Source organism: Bos indicus, chromosome 22 (genome assembly GCF_029378745.1).
Source record: "Bos indicus isolate NIAB-ARS_2022 breed Sahiwal x Tharparkar chromosome 22, NIAB-ARS_B.indTharparkar_mat_pri_1.0, whole genome shotgun sequence".
NCBI lineage: Eukaryota > Metazoa > Chordata > Mammalia > Artiodactyla > Bovidae > Bos > Bos indicus.
This window is the reverse complement of record NC_091781.1, coordinates 2,626,547-2,648,558: the sequence shown is the minus strand read 5'-3', so window position 1 is coordinate 2,648,558 and position 22,012 is coordinate 2,626,547. Positions and strand designations below refer to the sequence as shown.

The 22,012-nt window shown below is 39.7% G+C and overlaps 1 protein-coding gene across 1 annotated transcript in view; it reads right to left on the bottom strand.

The window, feature by feature from the left end:
* Nucleotides 1-22,012, bottom strand: part of CMC1 (C-X9-C motif containing 1) — a 76,376-nt gene that overhangs the window by 33,465 nt on the left and 20,899 nt on the right. Inside the window, exon 2 of the mRNA XM_019985027.2 lies at nucleotides 20,755-20,844. Coding sequence (XP_019840586.1) covers nucleotides 20,755-20,844 — 90 coding nt within the window. The remainder of the gene's footprint in view (nucleotides 1-20,754; nucleotides 20,845-22,012) is intronic.

Below are 22,012 nucleotides of genomic sequence, written 5' to 3'. Positions count from 1 at the left end.
CAATTACAGTTATTTCCAAAATATTCTTTTGCTAAAAGAGAAGAAAATACAAAAGCATATGTTTACATATTTCAATTCATTTTACACAGGAAACTACCAGTATTAAGATGTTTTTAAAAATACACTGACAAGGATGATTCATATGTCTATACCACTGCTGTCCCAAAAAAGTTCTGCAGTGGTAGAGATGATCAGTGACTGGATTATCCAGTATGGCAGCCACAGGCCACATGGAGCCAGTGAGCACTGCAAGTTTGGGCAGTGCTAGGAAAAATGAAGTCGCTTCTGTGACCAGTGACTACCAAACTAGAGAGCACAAATCTACACCATATATATCAAAATCCAATGAGTTTCAGGTATTAAAGGATTTAAATAAAACCTGAACTTTAAAAGAAAAAAGTAATGATAAAAAACAGGTTCTGACATTAATAATCAAGGTTTTTCCATAACCATGAGAAAAAGACGGGAAAAGCTCAATACAACTACAGAAGTGAAAATATAAATTAAAAGGAGTAAAGTTTTATAGCACCTCTCAAAGGGAATAACAAAGAGCATTATTAAAACACATGCACACACATACAATACATACTAATCTTTTAAAAATATGTCAATAACCATGTGAATTTTTACATTTGATATAGAAATGTGCTGAAACACACAAAACATTTAAATATCTGCACACGAACCCCATATTTGCCATTTACTCAAGTCCTGGTAGCTCAGCTGGTAAAGAATCCTCTTGCAATGCAAGAGATGCCAGTTCGATTTCTGGGTCAGGAAGATCTGCTGGAGAAGGGATAGGCTACCCACTCCAGTATTCCTGGGCTTCCCTGGTGGCTCAGATGGTGAAGAATCCACTTGCAATGCAGGAGACCTGAGTTCAATACCTGAGTTGGGAAGATCCCATGGAAAAGGGAACAGCTACACACTCCAATATTTTGGCCTGGAGAATTCCATGGACAGAGGAGCCTGGCAGGCTACAGTCCATGGAGTCACAAAGAGTTGGACACAACTGAGCAACTTTCACTTTCAAGTCCAAGTTCAGTTAACATTTTCAATAATGTGAAAGAAATTGCTCCCTCTTACTAAACAGTAAGGGACTTCCCTGGTAGCTCGGCAGTAAGAATCCGCCTGCAATGCAGGAGTCGTGTGCAGGAGATGTGGGTTTGATTCTGGATCAGGAAGATCTCCCAGAGAAGGAAATGGCAGCCCACTCCAGTATACTTGCCTGGAGAATCCCATGGACAGAGGGGCCTGATGGGCTAGTCTGTGGGGTCACAGAAGAGTTGGACATGACTTAGTGACTAAATGGTGAGGAGCCTAATTCTATAATTACAAAGTAGAGCACTTTGTGTCAGAGACAGAGTCTGAAGAGAACAACTGGACCTTAAGTGATGCCAAGCTGGACACCATTCAGGCCAGAAGACCCAGTCCACAAAGATGCCACTAGAAACCCACCACCTCAGCCTGACTGCACTAAGATTCATGAGGAACCCACTTCGCTGAGGTCTCTGCTGGGTTTGAGCAGCAGAGGGGAGGCAGCTGACTGGCAAGTGCTAGTGAGCTGACACTGAGGTGACAGAGGAGCATCGGAAGAGAATTCGTGGGTCGGATTCTTGAAAATATGTTGATGTTTGAATTAGTCTGGCACACATGCTCTAACTGTAAAACCAACCAAGAAGCCCCAAAAAGGATGTTCAATTAAACTGCCTGTAGGTTACAAAATTGGGATGTTCTCATTTTTAATTACAAAGTCAGCTTGCTTTGACTGGTCACACCCCACAGAAAATGAACAGAGCTTTCCTGTTTGGCAGACCCCTCCCCCCAAGATCTCATTACCTTGTTTCCACATGTGCTGTGTTAAAACTGAACCCCTAGAGGGCAACTCAGCTTCATTTTTTATTTCATAATATACTTCAGTTCCTGACCAGTTTATAGATGCCATGACCTATTTCCTTAAACCTTGGAACTTCTCCTTTAAAACAAAAAGGAAATAGAAGAAAACAGAGATATTCCACCCACTGCTGAAAAATATCATTATGGAATATATTCTTGAACAGTGATAATTCAAAGATGAAGAATATGGTATATTCTTATTAGGCATCTTCCGGAATGACTCACATCATATATGGATATTTGAATATTAACACTCTCAGCAGGAACCATGCAGCAGATAGGAAAGACATACTTAACAAGTCTATTTAATATAAATGTTCTGCATAACTTTACATTCATTAAATGGTATGTTAAAATGTATAGGGAAAAAAGGTGAAGAATCCAACCCAATGACAATTAACCCTAAAAAGGTCCCAGTATAACCCACTATAGGAAAACCAATGTTCCTTCAAGATCAAAAACATAAAGGGGTTTCCTGACTGCCGATCTAAGCTGACTCTGCATCAGTGAGGCAGAAGTCTTGATATTCAAATAGGGCCACTCAAAATATTGGCATGGAAAAAAAGAGTTATTGTATACCAATGTGAAAGGTGTATTAGCTATCAAGGACACTAACCTATACACTTAACAGTGGAATCTTTGACTCAGCCTTTTCTTTTAGTGAAACTCAAAAACGGAGCATATATGAGTCTAATATACACATATGATGAGAGTTAACATACAAACAGTACTCTTGCCTGGAAAATCCCATGGACGGAGGAGCCTGGTGGGCTGCAGTCCATGGGGTCGCTAAGAGTCAGACACGACTTCACTTTCACTTTTCACTTTCATGCCCTGGAGAAGGAAATGGCAACTCACTCCAGTGTTCTTGCCTGGAGAATCCCAGGGACAGGGGAGCCTGGTGGGCTGCCGTCTATGGGGTCTCACAGAGTCGGACACGACTGAAGTGACTTAGCAGCAGCAGCAGCAGCAACATAACAAAAATGAGCTGAGAATTTCCCTGGCTGATATGCAGGATTAGAGTAATAACTCGATGAGTCATGTATGTGTATGTTCTTTAATCCAAATTAAGATTTTTAAAGGACCAATTCTCATGCTTGTATATATACTCTATAATACATACTCGCTAACTAGAACAACATTGTAACTCCATCTGTACACAGTTTTTGAGAGTAAATGTGTCGTGACGCAGGGCCTTCCTCTCAAACAGGGCATCGAGGGTGTCTCCTCAGCTCTGTGCACGGGGAGCACCACCAGGGTGGGGAGGACCGAGCACACAGGCACAGGCTGGGTAAGGACCACAGCTTCATGTCAGGGCAACTGTCTTCCCTAAAACTGTAAGCTAATCACTCACATGACATCATCCTGTGAACTCAGGGATCTAAGACGACCACAAATCAATCTCTGCTCATGGAGATTAGAGTCAAGATTTGAAATCTGACAATCAAAGGTCGTGTTGATGGAACACAGAGGAAAGACCACCGTGGAAGGGAAAGTTTGTGTGCCACAAGGGGAGCGATTTTCCTAACGGGAAAGAGGGAAAGGGGTAATCGTGTAATTTACAGGATAAAAGGGGGTTGAGAATGAAGACTGCAAAAATATACTTGGATTTATCATTTCCCAAGAGGAGTTTACCAAGAATCTTTGTGGCTCTGGAAAAGAACTGGAAGGCTTGCCTACATAATTTGGGGCTGAGCCTCCATGATGGAAGCAAATGAAATTAAGGTTCAGGAAAAGAGACACATGAAAACACATGAAAACTAAGAACAGCTACAATCACAGAGCAACCAAAACATTCATAGTTAATACAAAAAATAGGGAAAGATGTCTAATACCATAAATTCAGGGTTAAACTGGTGCTATGTTTTTTGAGTCTGGTCATCACTAAAACCAGTTATAAGGTTATGATGTAGAATCAAGGGGATTAAAAAACTCAATATAAACAGACTATGCATTTATGCATTTTGAAAGTAAGGACTTGTATATGATATTCCAGTGCAGAATAAAACTATGGATGTTGATTACACACACACTGCCAGTCTAACTCCCACCTCCCATACTTAAGGATAAAGACCAACTTGGTCTCAGTCACACTTATGCACACAGTGTTGTGCTTATGAATTAGTTACTTTTGGCAAGGCCTTCTATATTTTTAAAAATTTTATCTAATTAAACTAGGGATTGTACTTCCCAGGTGACGCAGTGGTAAAGAATCCACCTCACAATGCAGGAGATGCAGGTTCAATCCTTGGGTTGGGAAGACTCTCCCGGAGCAGGAAATGGCAACCCACTCCACTGTTCCTGCTGAGGATGATCCCATGGACAGAGGAGCCTAGCGGGCTATAGTCCATGGGGTCAAAGAGAGTTGGACACAATTGCATGTATGCACGCAAACAAGGGATTAGGAAATTTTTTCAGCAAAGAAGTTAATGGTAAATATTTTAGGCTTTGTGAGCTGTATTGTCTCTGCTGCAACTACTCCAATCTACTACAGCAGCGTGAGAGGGGCCACAGGTAATACCTAAGAAAATGCGCACAGCTGGGCTCCAGTGAGAGACACAGGCAGAGGGCAGGAGCTGACCACTGCAGACCAGCAACCCTGGGTGAAAATTACATAGTATGCCAGTCTCTCATATTGAAAACGAATCATTATGGTCACAAGATCACAATATGTATATTATAACTTCTGATAACTTCTTCTGATAACGTAATCTTTATAACCAATCAACTCTTGACGTCAAAGTTTTTGACAGACTTTTATATTACACCCAACGCTATGGCACATCTCTAATCACTGCCTTCACACACACAGGGAAGCCATATTTAGGAATCTTTGTTAATTTTTTTAAATATTTACCAACTCTTTTGCTGACATCATGCTGATCTATATTCTAAGCCAGCAGTGTAGAAACTGCTTCTCCAAAGCCTCAGCAACGTTATAGCTCATATACATTTTCTCACCACTTACTTCATGATGGGCATGATCAGAGTTCTATATTTTTACTAGTAGATGACATGTATATACAGTGAAATAAACAAATCTTAAATACAATACTCAACAAAAGCACACACCTGTGCAACACAAATCAAAGCACAAAACATCAAAATCACTCCAGAAAGTTGCTTTAATGTCCCTTTCTAATCAGAACCCGTCCCCTAGCAGTCAGGTGTGTGTTATGAATTTGGAAGTCATATCAAGTTTATTAGTTACATACTGGGTGTGGTTTGCAATTAACACACTCAAAATGAGAGCATACTTAATTCTATTGTTAATAATATGTACTTTACTGTGCCCATCTTCGCATGAAATTTTCCCTGGTATCTCTAATTTTCTTAAGGAGATCTCTAGTCTTTAGCATTCCATTGTTTTCCTCTATTTCTTTGCATTGATCACTGAGGAAGGCTTTCTTATCCCTCTCCCCTTGCTATTCTTTGGAACTCTGCATTCAAATGGGTATATCTTTTGCTATCTCTTTTGCCTTTAGCTTCTTTTTTCTCAGCTATTAGCATAAAGGGCAAAATAAAGGACAGAAATGGTATGGATCTAACAGAAGCAGAAGACATGAAGAAAAGGTGGCAAAAATACACAGAAGAACTATACAAAAAAGATCTTCATGACCCAGATAATCACGATGGTGTGATCACTCACCTAGAGCCAGACATACTGGAGTCCGAAGTCAAATGGGCCTTAGGAAGCATCCTACGAACAAAGCTAGTGGAGGTGATGGAATTCCAGTTGAGCTTTTTCAAATCCTAAAAGATGATGCTGTGAAAGTGTTGCACTCAATATGCCAGCAAATTTGGAAAACTCAACAGTGGCCACAGGACTGGAAAAGGTCAGTTTTCATTCCAATCCCAAAGAAAGGCAATGCCAAAGACTGTTCAAACTACTGCACAATTGCACTCATCTCACACACTAGCAAAGTAATGCTCAAAATTCTCCAAGCCAGGCTTCAACAGTACGTGAACCGTGAACTTCCAGATGTTCAAGCCGGATTTCGAAAAGGCAGAGGAATCAGAGATCAAATTGCCAACATCCACTGGATCATTAGAAAAGCAAGAGAGTTCCAGAAAAACATCTACTTCTGCTTTATTGACTACACCAAAGCCTTTTACTGTGTGGATCACAACAAACTGTGGAAAATTCTTCAAGAGATGGGAATACCAGACCACCTGATCTGCCCTCTGAGAAATCTGTACGCAGGCCAAGCAGCAACAGGTAGAACCAGACATGGAACAACAGACTGGTTCCAAATCGGGAAAGGAGTGCATCCAGGCTGTATACTGTCACCCTGCTTATATAACTTATATGCAGGCTACATCATGCGAAATGCCGAGCTGGATGAAGCACAAGCTGGAATCAAGATTGCCAGGAGAAATATCAATAATCTCAAATAGATGCAGATGACACCACCCTTATAGCAAAAAGCAAAGAAGAACTAAAGAGCCTCTTGATGAAAGTGAAAAAGGAGAATAATAAACTTGGCTTAGAACTGAACATTTAGAAAACGAAGATCATGGCATCCGGCCCATCACTTCATGGCAAATAGATGAGGAAACAAAGGAAACAGTGACAGACTTTTTTTTTTTTTTTGGGGGGGGGCCTCCAAAATCACTGTAGATGGTGACTGCAGCCACAAAATTAAAAGACGCTTGCTCCTTGGAAGAAAAGCTATGACCAACAGACAGCATATTAAAAAGTAGAGACATTACTTTGCTGACAAAGGTCCATCTAGTCAAAGCTACAGTTTTTCCTACAGTCATGTATGGTGGTGAGAATTGGACTATTAAGAAAGCTGAGCGCCAAAGAATTGATGCTTTTGAATTGTGGTGTTGGAGAAGACTCGTGAGAGTCCCTTGGACTGCAAGGAGACCAAACCAGTCCATCCTAAAGGAAATCAGTCCTGAATATTCATTGGAAGGACTGATGCTGAAGTTGAAACTCCAATACTTTGGCTACCTGATGTGAAGAACTGACTCACTGGAAAAGCCCCTGATGCTGGGAAAGACTGAAGGCGGAAGAAGGGGACGACAGAGGATGAGATGGTTGCATGGCATCACCGACTCAATGGACATGAGTTTGAGTAAACTCCAGGAGTTGGTGATGGACAGGGAAGCCTGGCATGCTGCAGTCCATGGGGTTGCAAAGAGTCAGACAGGACTGAGCGACTGAACTGAATATGTACTTTATCGGAAATTTATATGTGATTTATCAGAAAGAAATTTTGTGTCCTTTGCTCATTTTTTAAACTGGCTATTCATCATTTAGATTAGTGGGACTTGTTCCAGAACACCATACAAATGCTGCCTGTTCTAGAACACAATATTTTTAAAGAGTGCCATTCAGAATGACAGTCTGAGATTCGTCTGTGCTACTGCGCATAACACTAGTATGTTCCATTTTACTGTTGAACAGTATCTACTGCATAAGTCCTCCAGAGTGTACCCTTTCTCCTTTTGAGAGACCCCTGGGTTGTTTGCAGTTTGGGGCTATCTGATGAGCTACTGTATGTACTAACTGCACAGGGATGAAAGGTGTTTCATTTCTTCTGGGTAGCATTGCTGGGTCAGTGGGCAGGTCTATGTTTAGTGAATGCTGTCAGTGTTTTCATTGTAGTCATTCTGATAAGTAGGCAATTCCTATTACTATAAAGGTTATCAACCTTATGCTCCTACAGGTCCCTGAGAGTCTGTTCATTTTTAATCTTCTTTTCTCTGTTCTTAAGACTGAATATTCCTACTGATCTATCACTATATTCATCACTCCTTCTGTCATTTTTATTCTACGGTTTTCTATTTCAGTTATTCAGAAATTTCAGTTCTAGAATTTTGATTTGGGTCTTTCTCCTTTCAGATTCTGTTAAGATTTTCCTTTTATTCATTGCAACCATATTTTCCATTACATTCTTAAACAATTACAACAGCTGAGATAAAATCCTTGTCTGCTAATTCCATCATTTTACTAATCCTAAAGTTCGACTCTGCTGACTTAAGAATCCGTCATATTTTCCTGTTTCTGTGTACACTGAATAATTTCACATTGATCATGAATACTGTGAATATCATGTAAAAAGTGTGGATCCTGTTCTGTCTCTCTCAAGAATTTTTTTTTCTTTTTCCTTTAAACAATCAATTTTCTTCACTGAACTCAAACTGCAGAAGCCCGTCTCCCCAACAATGTACAGTGAGTAGAGCTCAAATTTTGGCTCAGTTCTTTTAGCCTTAACTGAGCTGCTTGGAATGTGCCCCACATGAAGTTCAGGACTGACCACAGTTCATGCACAGAGTACGAAGCTCCTCTTCTCTGGCTCAATCCTTGGGATTTATGCTCCTCCCCTCTCCTCCACGTACAAACACAAACTTTTCAGGGCTTGCAGTTATACCAAACCCTGTGTTTGTTTCTTCAAGCCAGTAAGACCAATGTGTTTTTGTTTTGGTCAGTCTCAGCCTCCCCTCCGGAGAAGGCAATGGCACCCCACTCCAGTACTCTTGCCTGGAAAATCCCGTGGATGGAGGAGCCTGGTGGGCTGCAGTCCATGGGGTCGCTAAGAGTCAGACACGACTGAGTGACTTCACTTTCACTTTTCACTTTCATGCACTGGAGAAGGAAATGGCAACCCACTCCAGTGTTCTTGCCTAGAGAATCCCAGGGACGGGGGAGCCTGGTGGGCTGCCGTCTGTGGGGTTGCACAGAGTCGGACACGACTGAAGCGACTTAGCAACAGGAGCAGCAGCAGCTTCCTCTCAGTCAAACATCAGTGTTTGACTTCCTTTGAATTCCATCTGTTCTTGTTTATCCTCCAAGGCCTTCAGGTGGTTCTCTTTAAATTTTGTTCATAGTTTATATTGTTTTCTACAGAAGGATGTGTGTGATACAGCTATTAGGCCAGGCCAGAAGCATAAAGTCTCCCTTGTGAAATTTTAAATCATATCAAGTTCACAAATTACATATTGGATGTGGTTTTCAATTAACCCACTGAAAGTGAGAATATGTTTAATAATATGTACTTTATCAGAAAGAAGCTTTGTGTCCTTTGCACTTTTTTTTTTAACTGGATATTCACTGATTCTTCATGGACAGTACATCTTTATATACTAAGGATATCAAATATTTGTCACATATGTTAGAAATATTTTCCTAGTTTATGATCTTTCTATACGTTTATAGAACATATGGAAAATTTTACTCTTTATATATTTATAGCTTTACTGTATTATAAAATATATGGTGAGTTTTTATAGATTTATTTTTTAAGAAATATATGTTCATTATGGAGAACAACCTATGAAAATTTAAAAATCACCCATAATCCACTCTCTTCCTCCCATATTACTTCATGGGTTGTTTTTAAAAGTTGAGTGTATGTGCGTTCAGTTATCTGGAAGTCTATCATGCACATTACAGGGCCCAGAAATACCACTACTAAGTATATAAATAATAGAAATACATGTACACAGGTACCAAAGAACGTGAACAAAACTGTTTACAGGAGAGTTATCTGCATAAAACCAAGAATGACCTCAATCTCTACCACAGCAGAACGGAGGAACAGCACGTTCACAGCACGGTGCCACGTGACGACGACAGGGAAGGACTGTTACTACATGCAAGACACAGGTGAGCCTCACAAAGTTCAGTGGAAGAAGCGAGGCGCAAAGGAACACATACCATACAACTCCATTTACATAAAACACATGCGAACTAATCTACGCTCGCTTCTGGGAAGAGGAAAAGGACAGTGATCGGGAGGGAATACAGAGAAAGTGACTTCTGGTCACTTCTGTCTCTTGGCTTCAACAGTGGTGACACAGGCATGTTTACTACATCTTAATTCATCAAGCTACATACTTGTAATTTGCACATACAGGGCATAAGTTTATTTCAAGAAAGTAATATAAAAACATAAAGTTTTGGAAAATATGAAAAAACTATACATAGGAGAAGAAATAACTTACGATCCACCTTCTTCCTTCCCACATTTCCAGATACTTATTAAACTTTGAACGTATGTTTTTCTATATGCATCTATCATTTTGTTATCATTAGGCTTAAATTATGTACACAATTTTACATCATGTTTTTTTAAAGTTAGCATGATAAATAAACATGTTCAGATTTGCTAGCAATCCTTCCTAAAATCAACCATTAATTAGCACATAATATTTTGAGTGTATTTTTCATAAGATTACTAGGGTAATGAAAATCAAGAAGACTTTCAATTTTAGTAAAAACTAAACATCAAAAAAGTAGGAACTATTATAGTAGTAGAAACTATTAAACTATAATAGTAGAAACTATTAAATTAAAAAACTAAAACATTTAAGTTCAACACATAATCCAAATTACCACACCATGTGAGTATGACCGCATTTTTAATGAGTAAATAAATGGTCTACAGTTTACATACATAGGGCTACACCCCCCAAAAAGAGTGCTACAGAAAACAGCATTGGAAGTGCACAAAGTGAAGTGAATAATAACAATTACTTACGCTATTGGAAGAAAATGACTTTTCAATCTATGTGAAGTCTGAGATGAATAGTTTACAGCAAAGCAAACACGATCCACAACTAAAAAGCAGTAACCACAGATAAACTCAGCACATAGGCTGAAAGGACAAGTACTAGACAAAGTGCATCATCGCCTAAAAAACCCACCACGCCCGGCAGCCACAGCACCACCATGCCGGCACACTTACAAACCATCAGAGTCAGCACCGAGGAGCCATAACCGCTACCCTTGGCAACCTGTCATGTGACACCAATGGCCAATTCAGCTTCTTCAGTGCAGTGAGTCCAGGTCCCCAGCCAGCAGTACTACAGACAGTGTGCTGAATAAACACATCATGTAGTCACGATTTACTCTGGAAGGAAAGTGGTCCAGGTGGCATCTTAAAACCAAGGAATAAAAGTGTCAGTTTTTATCACTAAGTCAACACCATGTGTCAAACATATACTAAAAGAACTTACACAAAAACATTAGAAACATACCAGACCCACCACAACTGGGTAAATATTCATTTCCCTTGAAAAGAGTGATGAATTTTTACCACTGTCCAATATAGTGGCTTCAAACTGAGATGTCTACCAGACACCTCAGAGTTCACGTGTCCAAACTCCCAGTCTATCGATTGCCAGAAGCTAAAATAAAATCATAAAATTTCTAGACATGCAGGTTTCCCATCTCTGTTAACCACAGGTCTCTCTCAACCCTGTCTGCAAAGACACCCCAGGTCTGCTCCCTGGCACCACCCGCTGCTCCTCCACCTCGTCAGCTGGACCATCACACGCACATCCCTCACCTGGCCCCCGCTTAGCCCTCGCCCTGACCCATCTACTCCGAATACAGCAGGGAGTGGTGTGGCGCTTCGTGCATCAGACCCACCTCCCTCCACTGCTCTAAGTCATCACGTCCTTTCATTTGGCTCCTCGGTGCTCTCAAGACCCTGATCCTGCACTCATCACCCTCTGAACTCTCACTTCCCACCCTAACCACAAGGACCTTTCTAGCGCCCCTCCAACATGCCAGCCACGCCCACTGCGTCTGCCCCTTCCCAAGTGCTACTCCTCTGTTCACAGCGCTCCTCCCAGAGATGTCTGTATGTCTCACCTTTTCACCTCCTACGAGAATTCTGTCCAAATGTCACCTCCTTGGTGCGACCTACACTGACCACCTACTAAAAACTGCAGCCTCGTCTAACACCAGCATCCTCACTGCTCTGACCCAACTTCATTACTCTCTAGATCACTTATATTTTCTTACAATAACTTAAGGTATTCACCACCTTCCTTCACTGAAATCTAAGAATTATAAGGGCACATATTTTTGTCTGTTTTACTGACTGTTCATATAATGGTGAGGAACACATTGGAAATACTCAGTAAATACTTTTGAATGACTATGTTCCATATAACCCTAAGGGCCCATTCAAGTGCTTAAGGGCATCTGAAAATTCTGTTTTGCTTTGTCAAAATATATCTTAGTCATGTAAAAGCTGACAAACACTAAAATATATGCAAATAGTATATAACACTTTGGAGACAACCAATATATTAAAATATGATGCCAGATAAACTTGTTTCTGAGCCTCAGAACAAAACTTCTATTATATCTACTTAATTGAACAATTCTTTGAGTAAATTATAAGAAATCATTTCTATTTAGAACTTCTTCTTTATGTGATTTAGGATTTACTCTACATTTGCATCCCCCAAAAGAGTAAACCACAAAAATGAACTGGAAAATACCCACTAGGCTACAACTGTATTCCATAACATCTGAGTTCAGATTTGCTTCATGGAAATACAACATTGTTTTCACGTACTGACTCCTTAAATGTAATGAAATTAATAACTTGTAATAAAACCAAAAAGTACTGTGTTTCTCTGTTTTATATGTTACTAGTTCAGTTCAGTTCAGTCACTTAGTCGTGTCCAACTCTTTGCAACCCCATGGACTGCAGCACGCTAGGCTTCCCTGTCCATCACCAACTCCCAGAGCTTACTCAAACTCATGTCCTTCTAGTCAGTGATGCCATCCAACCATCTCATCCTGTGTCGTCCCCTTCTCCTCTGCCTTCAATCTTTCCCAGCATCAGTGTCTTTTCAAATGAGCCAGTTCTTTGCATCAGGTGGCCAAAGGACTGGAATTTCAGCTTCAGCATCAGTCCTTCCAATGAATATTCAAGACTGATTTCCTTTAGGATGGGCTGCAAATTCTAGACCATCCCCCCCAAAAACTGGTTATATCTTAAATAGTTCTACATCTATCAATTTAACATATTCCAGAGTTTTGTACAAGCCAAAAATTTTTCCACGGACATATAAGATTCTAATGAGAATGTATCTAGCCAAAATATAACTGGCTGTGAGTATCAGTCCCTGATTATCTGGAAAGAATCGCAATCACAACTCAAAATCATCAGGTAGCTTTAATGAAGTGTGATCTCATATTCAGATTTTATAAACAAGGAATGGAACTGTTTAAAGACTACAGTTAAGTCTGGATTAATTGCACATAAGATGACAAGATTTAAGTCTATTATGGCAAAATATTTGAAAGTTGAACAGCTAAGAAATCTAGGAAAATAACACAAACTTGTTAATGAAGTACTGATAGAAGCAGCTATAACTCATACTTTATATTAATAATATTTACTCATTTTAACAACATTTCTAAGTTCCAAGCAATGTAATTTTTTGGCTTTGTGTTCAAAACATAGACTTTTCACTCTTAAACCTTCGGAGATGAGTTGCATAAATCAGTTGTTAAAATACTAAATTCAGCACTTCCCTGGCGATCCAGTGGTTAAGAATCTTCCCTTCCACTGAGGAGTGCAGGTTTGATACCTGGTAGGGAAACTAATATCCTACATGTTGCAGGGTGCAGCCAAAGAAAAAGAAAAAAATACTAAATTTATATGCCCTAACAATATTCCCTGCTAATTGAGTCATTTAAAGATTTAGCTTAACTCCTAAAACAAATACACTGCATCTTTCTTTGTGAAATAAGAACTGGCCATATTATTCAAGAGTACTGATGTCCAAGTATACATAATTTTATTATAAAATTGCCATTATTCAGAAACCATTGTAAGTCAAGACAATCATGAGTCCTACTGCAGAAGTGTGAATTAATGTGTGTGACCAAGAATTACACAGTCAATGAGTCATGACCATCAAACACTGTGCTCAGTTGTTTTAAAAATCATTCAGCTGGATTTGTGACTGACAGAGGTCTACTACCCATGATTCCACTGACATGACATCAGGCCCAATAGGCATACATAATAACTTTAATTAAACATAATTGTTTAACTATTAGAAAGTTACTAAATACAGGGACTTCTCTGGTGGCCCAGTGGTTAAGACTCTGCACTTCCACAGCAGGGGGTGTGGTTTCCATCCATGGTTGGGAAACTAAAGATCCCGCATGCCACAGGGTATGACCAAAAAAATAATAATAATACAGTTATTAAACATAATAACTTTTACTGTGTCTGTGTGCAAGAAAGAGTTACCATGGCAGGCCTGACACTGCACTCCTTAGAAAGAAGTGCTTCCGAGGCTGACCCTTAGCTGTGTCAGAACCTGGATTTGGGGAGCACTCTCACTATTCCCTAATTGGTAAGAGCCGCTCCCTGTGCTTCGACCAGCTGGGTAAAGCATGTGGTTTGTGCTCCACATGGGCTTTCCTTCTGGGAGTCTGAAATGTTGGTACATGCTATGCAGAAACTGCCACATCACCAACTCCCTGAGCCTCTACTGAGTCTCCCCAGAGACAGCACTTCACATGTCCCCACAATTTGACCACAGAAGAGTTATGCTCAAGTTGACTGACTTTACTGAGTAAGAACTCAAGGAAGCTCGCGCCTGGTCTCCTCTAACCTTCACCCAACGTGCCTTTTCCCTTGGCTGGTTTTGCTGTAATAAACCTTAGCTGTGAGCATGATTGTGCACTGAGGACAACAAGCCTTTGTAGGAAAGTACTAAGCCCAGGGAACCTGACACATCCAGGGAAGGTCCAAAAGAGAGGACTTGTGCCTTAAATCCCTTTATGCTCCTTAGACTACATAACATACTCTTACACATAACAGACATTCATCATATTTGATGATTTTATATCTCGTCCTCCTAATTGATCCAAACTTGCCTAAAGATGTGCTGCATCTCCATTTCAGTGTGAGTCAACATTGGTGAACTAGTTATACGGCAAAAACATTATGTGATGATACAGGTACAATTCAAACAACCAGTAGGAAATGTGGGGCAGGTTCAAGTAACAGAGTTGGAAAGACTGATTACTTTGACCATTCATAGTCTGTAGGCCTCAGATCAGTTTTAATGATGCCTTGGTAGTTCTCTGCCAGGATATCCTAAGCATTCTTAATTTGAAGTTCCTCTTTTGTTAATTCATCTACCTTTGGAATTTAGTAAAACGCAACATATTTCAGTTGTTCAGTTCAGTTCAGTCGCTCAGTCGTGTCCAACTCTTTGCAACCCCATGAATCACAGCACGCCAGGTCTCCCTGTCCATCACAAACTCCCGGAGTTCACTCAGACTCACGTCCATCGAGTCAGTGATGCCATCCAGTCATCTCATCATCTGTTGTTCCCTTCTCCTCCTGCCCCCAATCCCTCCCAGCATCAGAGTCTTTTCCAATGAGTCAACTCTTTGCATGAGGTGCCCAAAGTACTGGAGTTTCAGCTTTAGCATCATTCCTTCCAAAGAAACCCCAGGGCTGATCTCCTTCAGAATGGACTGGCTGGATCTCCTTGCAGTCCAAGGGACTCTCAAGAGTCTTCTCCAACACCACAGTTCAAAAGCATCAATTCTTCGGTGCTCAGCCTTCTTCACAGTCCAACTCTCACATCCACACATGACCACTAGAAAAACCATAGCCTTGACTAGACGGACCTTTGTTGGCAAAGTAATGTCTCTGCTTTTCAATATGCTATTTAGGTTGGTCATAACTTTCCTTCCAAGGAGTAAGCGTCTCTTAATTTCATGGCTGCAGTCACCATCTGCAGTGATTTTGGAGCCCAAAAAAATAAAGTCTGACACTGTTTGCACTGTTTCCCCATCCATTTACCATGAAGTGATGGGACCGGATGCCATGATCTTCGTTTCCTGAATGTTGAGCTTTAGGCCAACTTTTTCACTCTCCTCTTTCACTTTCATCAAGAGGCTCTTTAGTTCTTCTTCACTTTCTGCCATAAAGGTGGTGTCATCCGCATATCTGAAGTTATTGACATTTCTCCCGGCAATCTTGACTCCAGCTTGTGCTTCTTCCAGTCCAGCGTTTCTCATGATGTGACTGATAAAGAGGACAGGCATTTTTATCAAGGTTCTGTGTTATTAAACAACAGTTCCGTGATGTGTCAAATAAACAATCCACGCCCTTAAACCTGTTACAATTCCTTTAGAACCAATGCTACCTATTGGCCAACAAATGAAAAAGTGAAAGTGAAGTCACTCAGTCATGTCCGACTCTGTGCGACCCCATCGACGGCAGCCCACCAAGCTTCCCCGTCCCTGGGATTCTCCAGGCAAGAATACTGGAGTGGGTTGCCATTTCCTTCTCCAGTGCAGGAAAGTGAAAAGTGAAAGTGAAGTCGCTCAGTTGTGTCCAACTCTTAGCAACCCCATGGACTGCAGCCCACCAGGCTCCTCCATCCATGGGATTTTCCAGGCAAGAGTACTAGAGTGGTGTGCCATCGCCTTCTCCAAACAAATGAAAAAGACAGCCACAAAAAACACTGATTCAAAAGAAACACTGAAACACTGTAAAAGAAGGTGCAAGGGATGAAAGGAGTCAGAGAGTAGGAGAACATATCCAGTTTAAAGAAAGTTCCAGGCCACTGCTGATGTCAAAGTCCTTTACTGGCCTTGATCTGTCACACCAAAAACAGAAAAAGTTCTTGCTTCCCAGGTGGCACTAGTGGTATTAAAAAAAAAAAAAAAAAAACCCTCCTGCCAACGCAGGAGACATAAGAGACACAGGTTTGACTCCTGGATCAGGAAGATCCTCTGGAGGAAGGCATGGCTACCCACTCCAGTATTCTTGCCTGGAGAATTCTATGGACAGAGGAGCCTGGCAGGCTACAGTCCACAAAATCACAAAGAGTCAGACATGACTGAAGCAACTTAGTACACGCATGCACTATTTTTAAGGCAAACTTCCCTAGTCAACAGAGACATTATAAACTGCTAATTATGCATTTCAAAAAAGCAAAGAAATACAAAGAATTTTTACAAAACATAGCACTTCAGTTACTCTTCCTCTTATGAAGGCTTTATTTTAAAAAATATAACAACAGAATGCAAACTTTACCAATACATATGACAAATAATATTCTTAAAAATATTACTAACATAGAAAATATAAATCATGAAATCAGTGAAGAGTCAAACGTGTGGAAAAAGTCACACAGTGAAAAGTAACCCCCAGAGGTCATCAAACCATCCTCCTGACGTCTGCTGGTACGTCGCAGATTCAAGAAAAAGCAGTGATTCCACCACCACACTTGGTAGAAGGGGATTTCTGTTTTGGCCTTTGGGAGGTGGGGACACAGTGGGGAGAAAGGCAGAGCCTAGCCATCATTCAAGAGTTTTCCTCCTGTTCATCCCTAGTACACTCAGCCCTCATCGTTACTTTGTTCATTTATTTTAGTGGTTCTGTTCACTGCTACTCATGCTTTGCTATTGGCAAAAGAAGAACATTATAAAGCTGAGTTTTCTATTTAAATGAACTGTACAAATGCCTTTCTTTTGATGTATGCTCTACCAATAGAGTCTATCATCTTGTGAAATGATAATAGTAGGACTGGGATTCTCAATTCTGTATTTAATCATCAAGTCAAGCCATCTTTATTCATCAAATCAAAACTAAGTTCTAAGGGAAAAAGTGATGTACATTCTTTTTCTCTTCAAAAAGAAACAACGAAGTATATCTATTTTACAAAGACAAAAGATTCTCAGGTTGACCCAAGTTTAATACAAACACTGCTTAATTGTCACCCTGAAGCTGAGATTTTCTTGTTTCAGGTTATAATTTTCATTACATGGCAATGGTGAAGTTACCATGACTTTATAAATAATGAACTATAGAATTAGAATCATGTAATTATAGGTAAAAGTCAAATTTTAGAAGCAATAGGGGATGTAACCATGGAACATTCTAAACATTATCCACTACTTAAGACAAATTTTAATTGTGTTTAAACAGAAGGTGAAGTGTGCAACACAGACTGAACCCGTGTAGAGTAAAACCCAGTAGTGCAGACATAGATAATGAAGGGATCGGGAAAGCGGGTTAAAACTTATAATGAAGACAGAACTAGTAAGAATATAGCAACCTGGCTGAAATTGATATTCATTAGGGTGCTCTTCACATCAATAGGAGCATTTGGACCCTGTGGTCTTTATCAGTGTCCCAGCTGGTAATGGTTGAAGGTTAATGCCTTACCCCATTCTGTTCAATTTTCTATCCTAATTAGCCCTGCAAATCTATAGCTGTGAGCACCAAGTGTCTGTGCTCAAAAGAAACTAATTAATGCTGGCAAATTAGATCAAGTCCAAAGATCCAACAGCCAAACTCTTAGTTAAATGCTCCTTGTTAATAGGAAGTGTAGCTGTCAATAACTGCTGTTGCTGACTATAATGAGGCATCTCTTTTTTTTTCATTGAAAGTGATTTCATTTCTCTTTGTCACTGGAAAAGCTGTTCCATTCCCTTCACAAACCTAAGTTGCTGGCAGCCTGACCCAATTCTTATGATCAGCCGGGTTGAAATGACATAGGGGAAAAAAAAAAAAATCAAACAGAAAAGCTTTCTGACATAATCTTGTTTCAGGCATTTAGCACAAAGTCAAATCATTTATTAGAATTCCTATATCTTTATCTGAGAACTATACAATTAGGATGCATAATGCTTTTATATAGAATCCTATGATTATGTAATAAAGCAAAGGCTATAAACAGTAAATAAATCACAATGGAAGTCTCCTGATTCTACATTATGCCTTTTTGTTCAGTTTAAATGGAGTTGTTCTACTCCTGTCTGAGCAATGCCAGTGTATGTACTCTCCTAATTCACCTGGTTAAACAGCAAGATCATTCTTAATAAAATAATCAATTTTAGATTCTAAAATACCGTTTTGGACCATATGGCCTAAAAGGAAAAAAAAAATCAATATAGGATTATAAAAGTCCAAATACTCAAAGATCATTTGTTATAACATGTTCTATTAGGGATAAATGCATTTAAATAACCCAAATGAACCTCAAATTTCAAGGTGCTTTCAGTCTTCAAAGGATTTTAAATAAAGAAAGAAAACCTTAACATTAACACTGTAAGCAACTTAAGTTTTGATAAAGAAGCAAAATTAAATATTTTTTCTGTACCATTACAAAGTAGTAGGTGTGTAACACAAATAAACCTTTTAGAGTTACACTCTAGTTCTGTCATTTCAAAGGCCAAAAACAAAGTTTCATTGTCCAAGAGCAAAGCAAAGGTAATTCTGAACCCCACACTGGACCATTTTGCATTTTCATCTGAATCATGAGAGTAAACAGTCTGTAACTGAGTTGCCTAGCTTTCTTTCATTCTAAGTATCAGAATAACATGTTACAAAAGAGAATAAAGTGAAAGTCACTCAGTCCTGTCTGATTCTTTGCAACCCCATGAAGTGGGACCTGCCAGGCTCCTCTGTCCATGGGTGTTCTCCAGGCAAGAATATGGGAGTGGGTTGCCATGCCCTCTCCAGGGGATCTTCCTGACCCAGGGATCAAACTGGGGTCTCCTGCATTGCAGGCAAATTCTTCTCCAGCTGAAGACCAGGGCAAACTCACAAAACAGAATAAGTAATAACTAATGTTTATAATTTTGAACCAATACATCAGTAATAAGTAAATAATTTTCTGGTAGTGAAAGTTAACCCTATAATTTTATTATCCATTTTTAAGTTTTCTCCTCCAAGACCAGAACCAGGATCTGTATTTTTTAAAGTTCTGTGAGGCGGATGGAAGATCTCTTCCTGAGGCCGTGAGCATGACCACCCACCGCCAGGGATGTACTGAATCGCACTGCAGGTGCCAACGGAGCAACTTCTCCTGAATCTGGGCGTGGGGGGCAGGGAAGGGGCTCCAATCAGACAACTAAGTCATAACGAAAGCAAGACCATCAAATGATACTGATAAATTCCTGATAATTTATAATAAACTTATTTACAGATGGATTTAATTCAAACCTAATTTATAGATGGATTTAAAATGGGAATAGCTCATAATAAGTCATTTAAGAAAAAGAAATGATCATCACACAGTGTTGATTCTGAGGAACTTCTCTTTTATTGTCTTTATCCATCAGTCCCAGAGGTTATTCTCTAAGGAGACAGCATCTAAGGGACAAGAATGTGCCTGACACCAACTGCTCCTGACATAGTCCCCAAACAATAGCTGATACAACCTGGCTTCCTGCTGACAAACGTGTGGGGAACTGCAGTCAGCCAGCCCCGCCTGGCGTAACTATGGTCCGTCAGCAAAGGCCACAGGGAGAGGGAAAACGGGAAGCCGGGGGAAAGTCCACGTCTGCAAGGCTTTGCCACTGCTTCTCTGACGTGGCCAGTCCAAGAGGTAGACTGTTAACACAAGACATTTCTACAGTAATACCGCCATCTGCTTTTCTAATTACCCATCATTTAAGGTCTCATTTTTCACCTTCCATGCCTTTGTTTATATTTTTCACTATAATATTACATATTAATCAACAATATATCCAGATTTATAGAATACAGGAATACTTCATGTTAAAAACTATTTTCCAAAGAACACAGACATATGTGGGTGCCTAGTACATGCATTTACATAAATACCTTCCACTTAAAATTGTAAAATATAGAAAAATTTTTAAAAAACAGACTCACTGTATTTACCACTGCGATTCCATTCATAATTCAATAATAGCAACATTGCCAAGGAAATCATCTTAGAATTTATTCCTCTATTAATATGTTGACAGAGGACACACAGGTATACATTACATTTGACGTTTCTTCTTTCCCTATCAAAATCACCAGATTAACTTGTTTCTCCAAAATACAAATGCAAGTTTTTTCTCTATAACTGCACATCTGGGGGAAAAAATGTTCTTTACTGGGAATTTGGGAGAATATTTTTAAATTGTAAATGAATGCTGCTTGTAAGTTCTGAAAGCTGAAATACTGGTATCTTAGTGAAAGGGTGAGAACCAATTCATACATATTAATTCAGTGACTACTTCATTCTGAGGCTAAGGATTAAATTCAGATCATATTATAAAAAACGTATTTGATTTTTATATGAATATTTGAATCTTACCTTGAACTTGTTCAGAACATCTCTCTCGGGCCTTTTCTCTCATTATTTTAGGGATCAAAACATCTTTTTCGACGTGTCTGAGATGCTGCTCTGAAAAAAAAAAAATCTTCATTTAATAAAGTCTCAAGTCTCAAGTAAACCACCTGTTTAGGTGAAAAATAAGCACTCTGGTTTACTTAAAATAAAAGCCTATGCAAATATACTAAAAAGTAACTCTTCTATAACCTCATGAAGCTGTAATTAAGTCACTGAAAATCATTAAACATTGTTTTAAATACAACAGAAAAAAACATGAGAGGTATAGGTAACATCTTCCTAAAACTTTCTGCAAACTACATTGTAACACTTTTATTTGGTGACATATTCCATGTAGTCTTGACAAAATTAAAGTCATAGACTAAAGCATTATCATTTTTTAATTCATATAATCCATAAGAAGAGAATTTTTATCAACACCGAGACCCACGGATAGATGAAGAGATCCAAGATTAAGACACATATGTACGTAGTTTCTCCACCTGACAATGAGTAGCTTAAGAAAGAGCTGGCAGAAGAAGAAAAAGTGGAACTACCTTGGCAAAGAAAAACAAAGCACAGGAGGTTTCTGTGTGTCTCAAACACAACTAGCATAGTCAGATGAACACGGAGGCCTGGGCTCCTGCTCCAGACTACCCCCAGCATGCTCCTCAAATTCCCAGAGAGCCCTAAAACCCAAAGAGGTGAGTATTCTCCCAGAATCCAAATAATCAGAAATTCCAAAAAGCAAAAGGTGGATGGGATCAGATTAAAGCAGGCAATCTTATGATCCCAAAAGTGGGAAGCATGCCCCACACTCTGAAGCAACAGAAACAGAGAGGAGACTTCCCTGGAGGAAGCCAAAGCATCAGTGGTCAAAATAACCACAGCAGGAGTCAAAGTAGGTCACTCTTTTGCTGCCTTCAGACTGGGTAAAATAAGCAAATACAGGCACTTATCTCCAAAAGATGAGGAAGTTTCTCAGTATGTATCTAGTGACACTTAAGACCAGGAACTCCTGAACTTTTCCTGATCCCCAACATCCTCTGGATGTAGCTATGAAGTGATATAGCATTTGCAGTTAGGGTAAGGGGGCATCGTCTCAAAAAGCAAATAAAATCAGCAACAACCAAACAGCCAAGAATCACCTAAATTTGATAAGGACAACACAGTGAAAGGGAGAAACCCACCACTATGAATCAAGAAGTAAACAACTCCTAAGACAGTTAAAGAGTACAGAAAA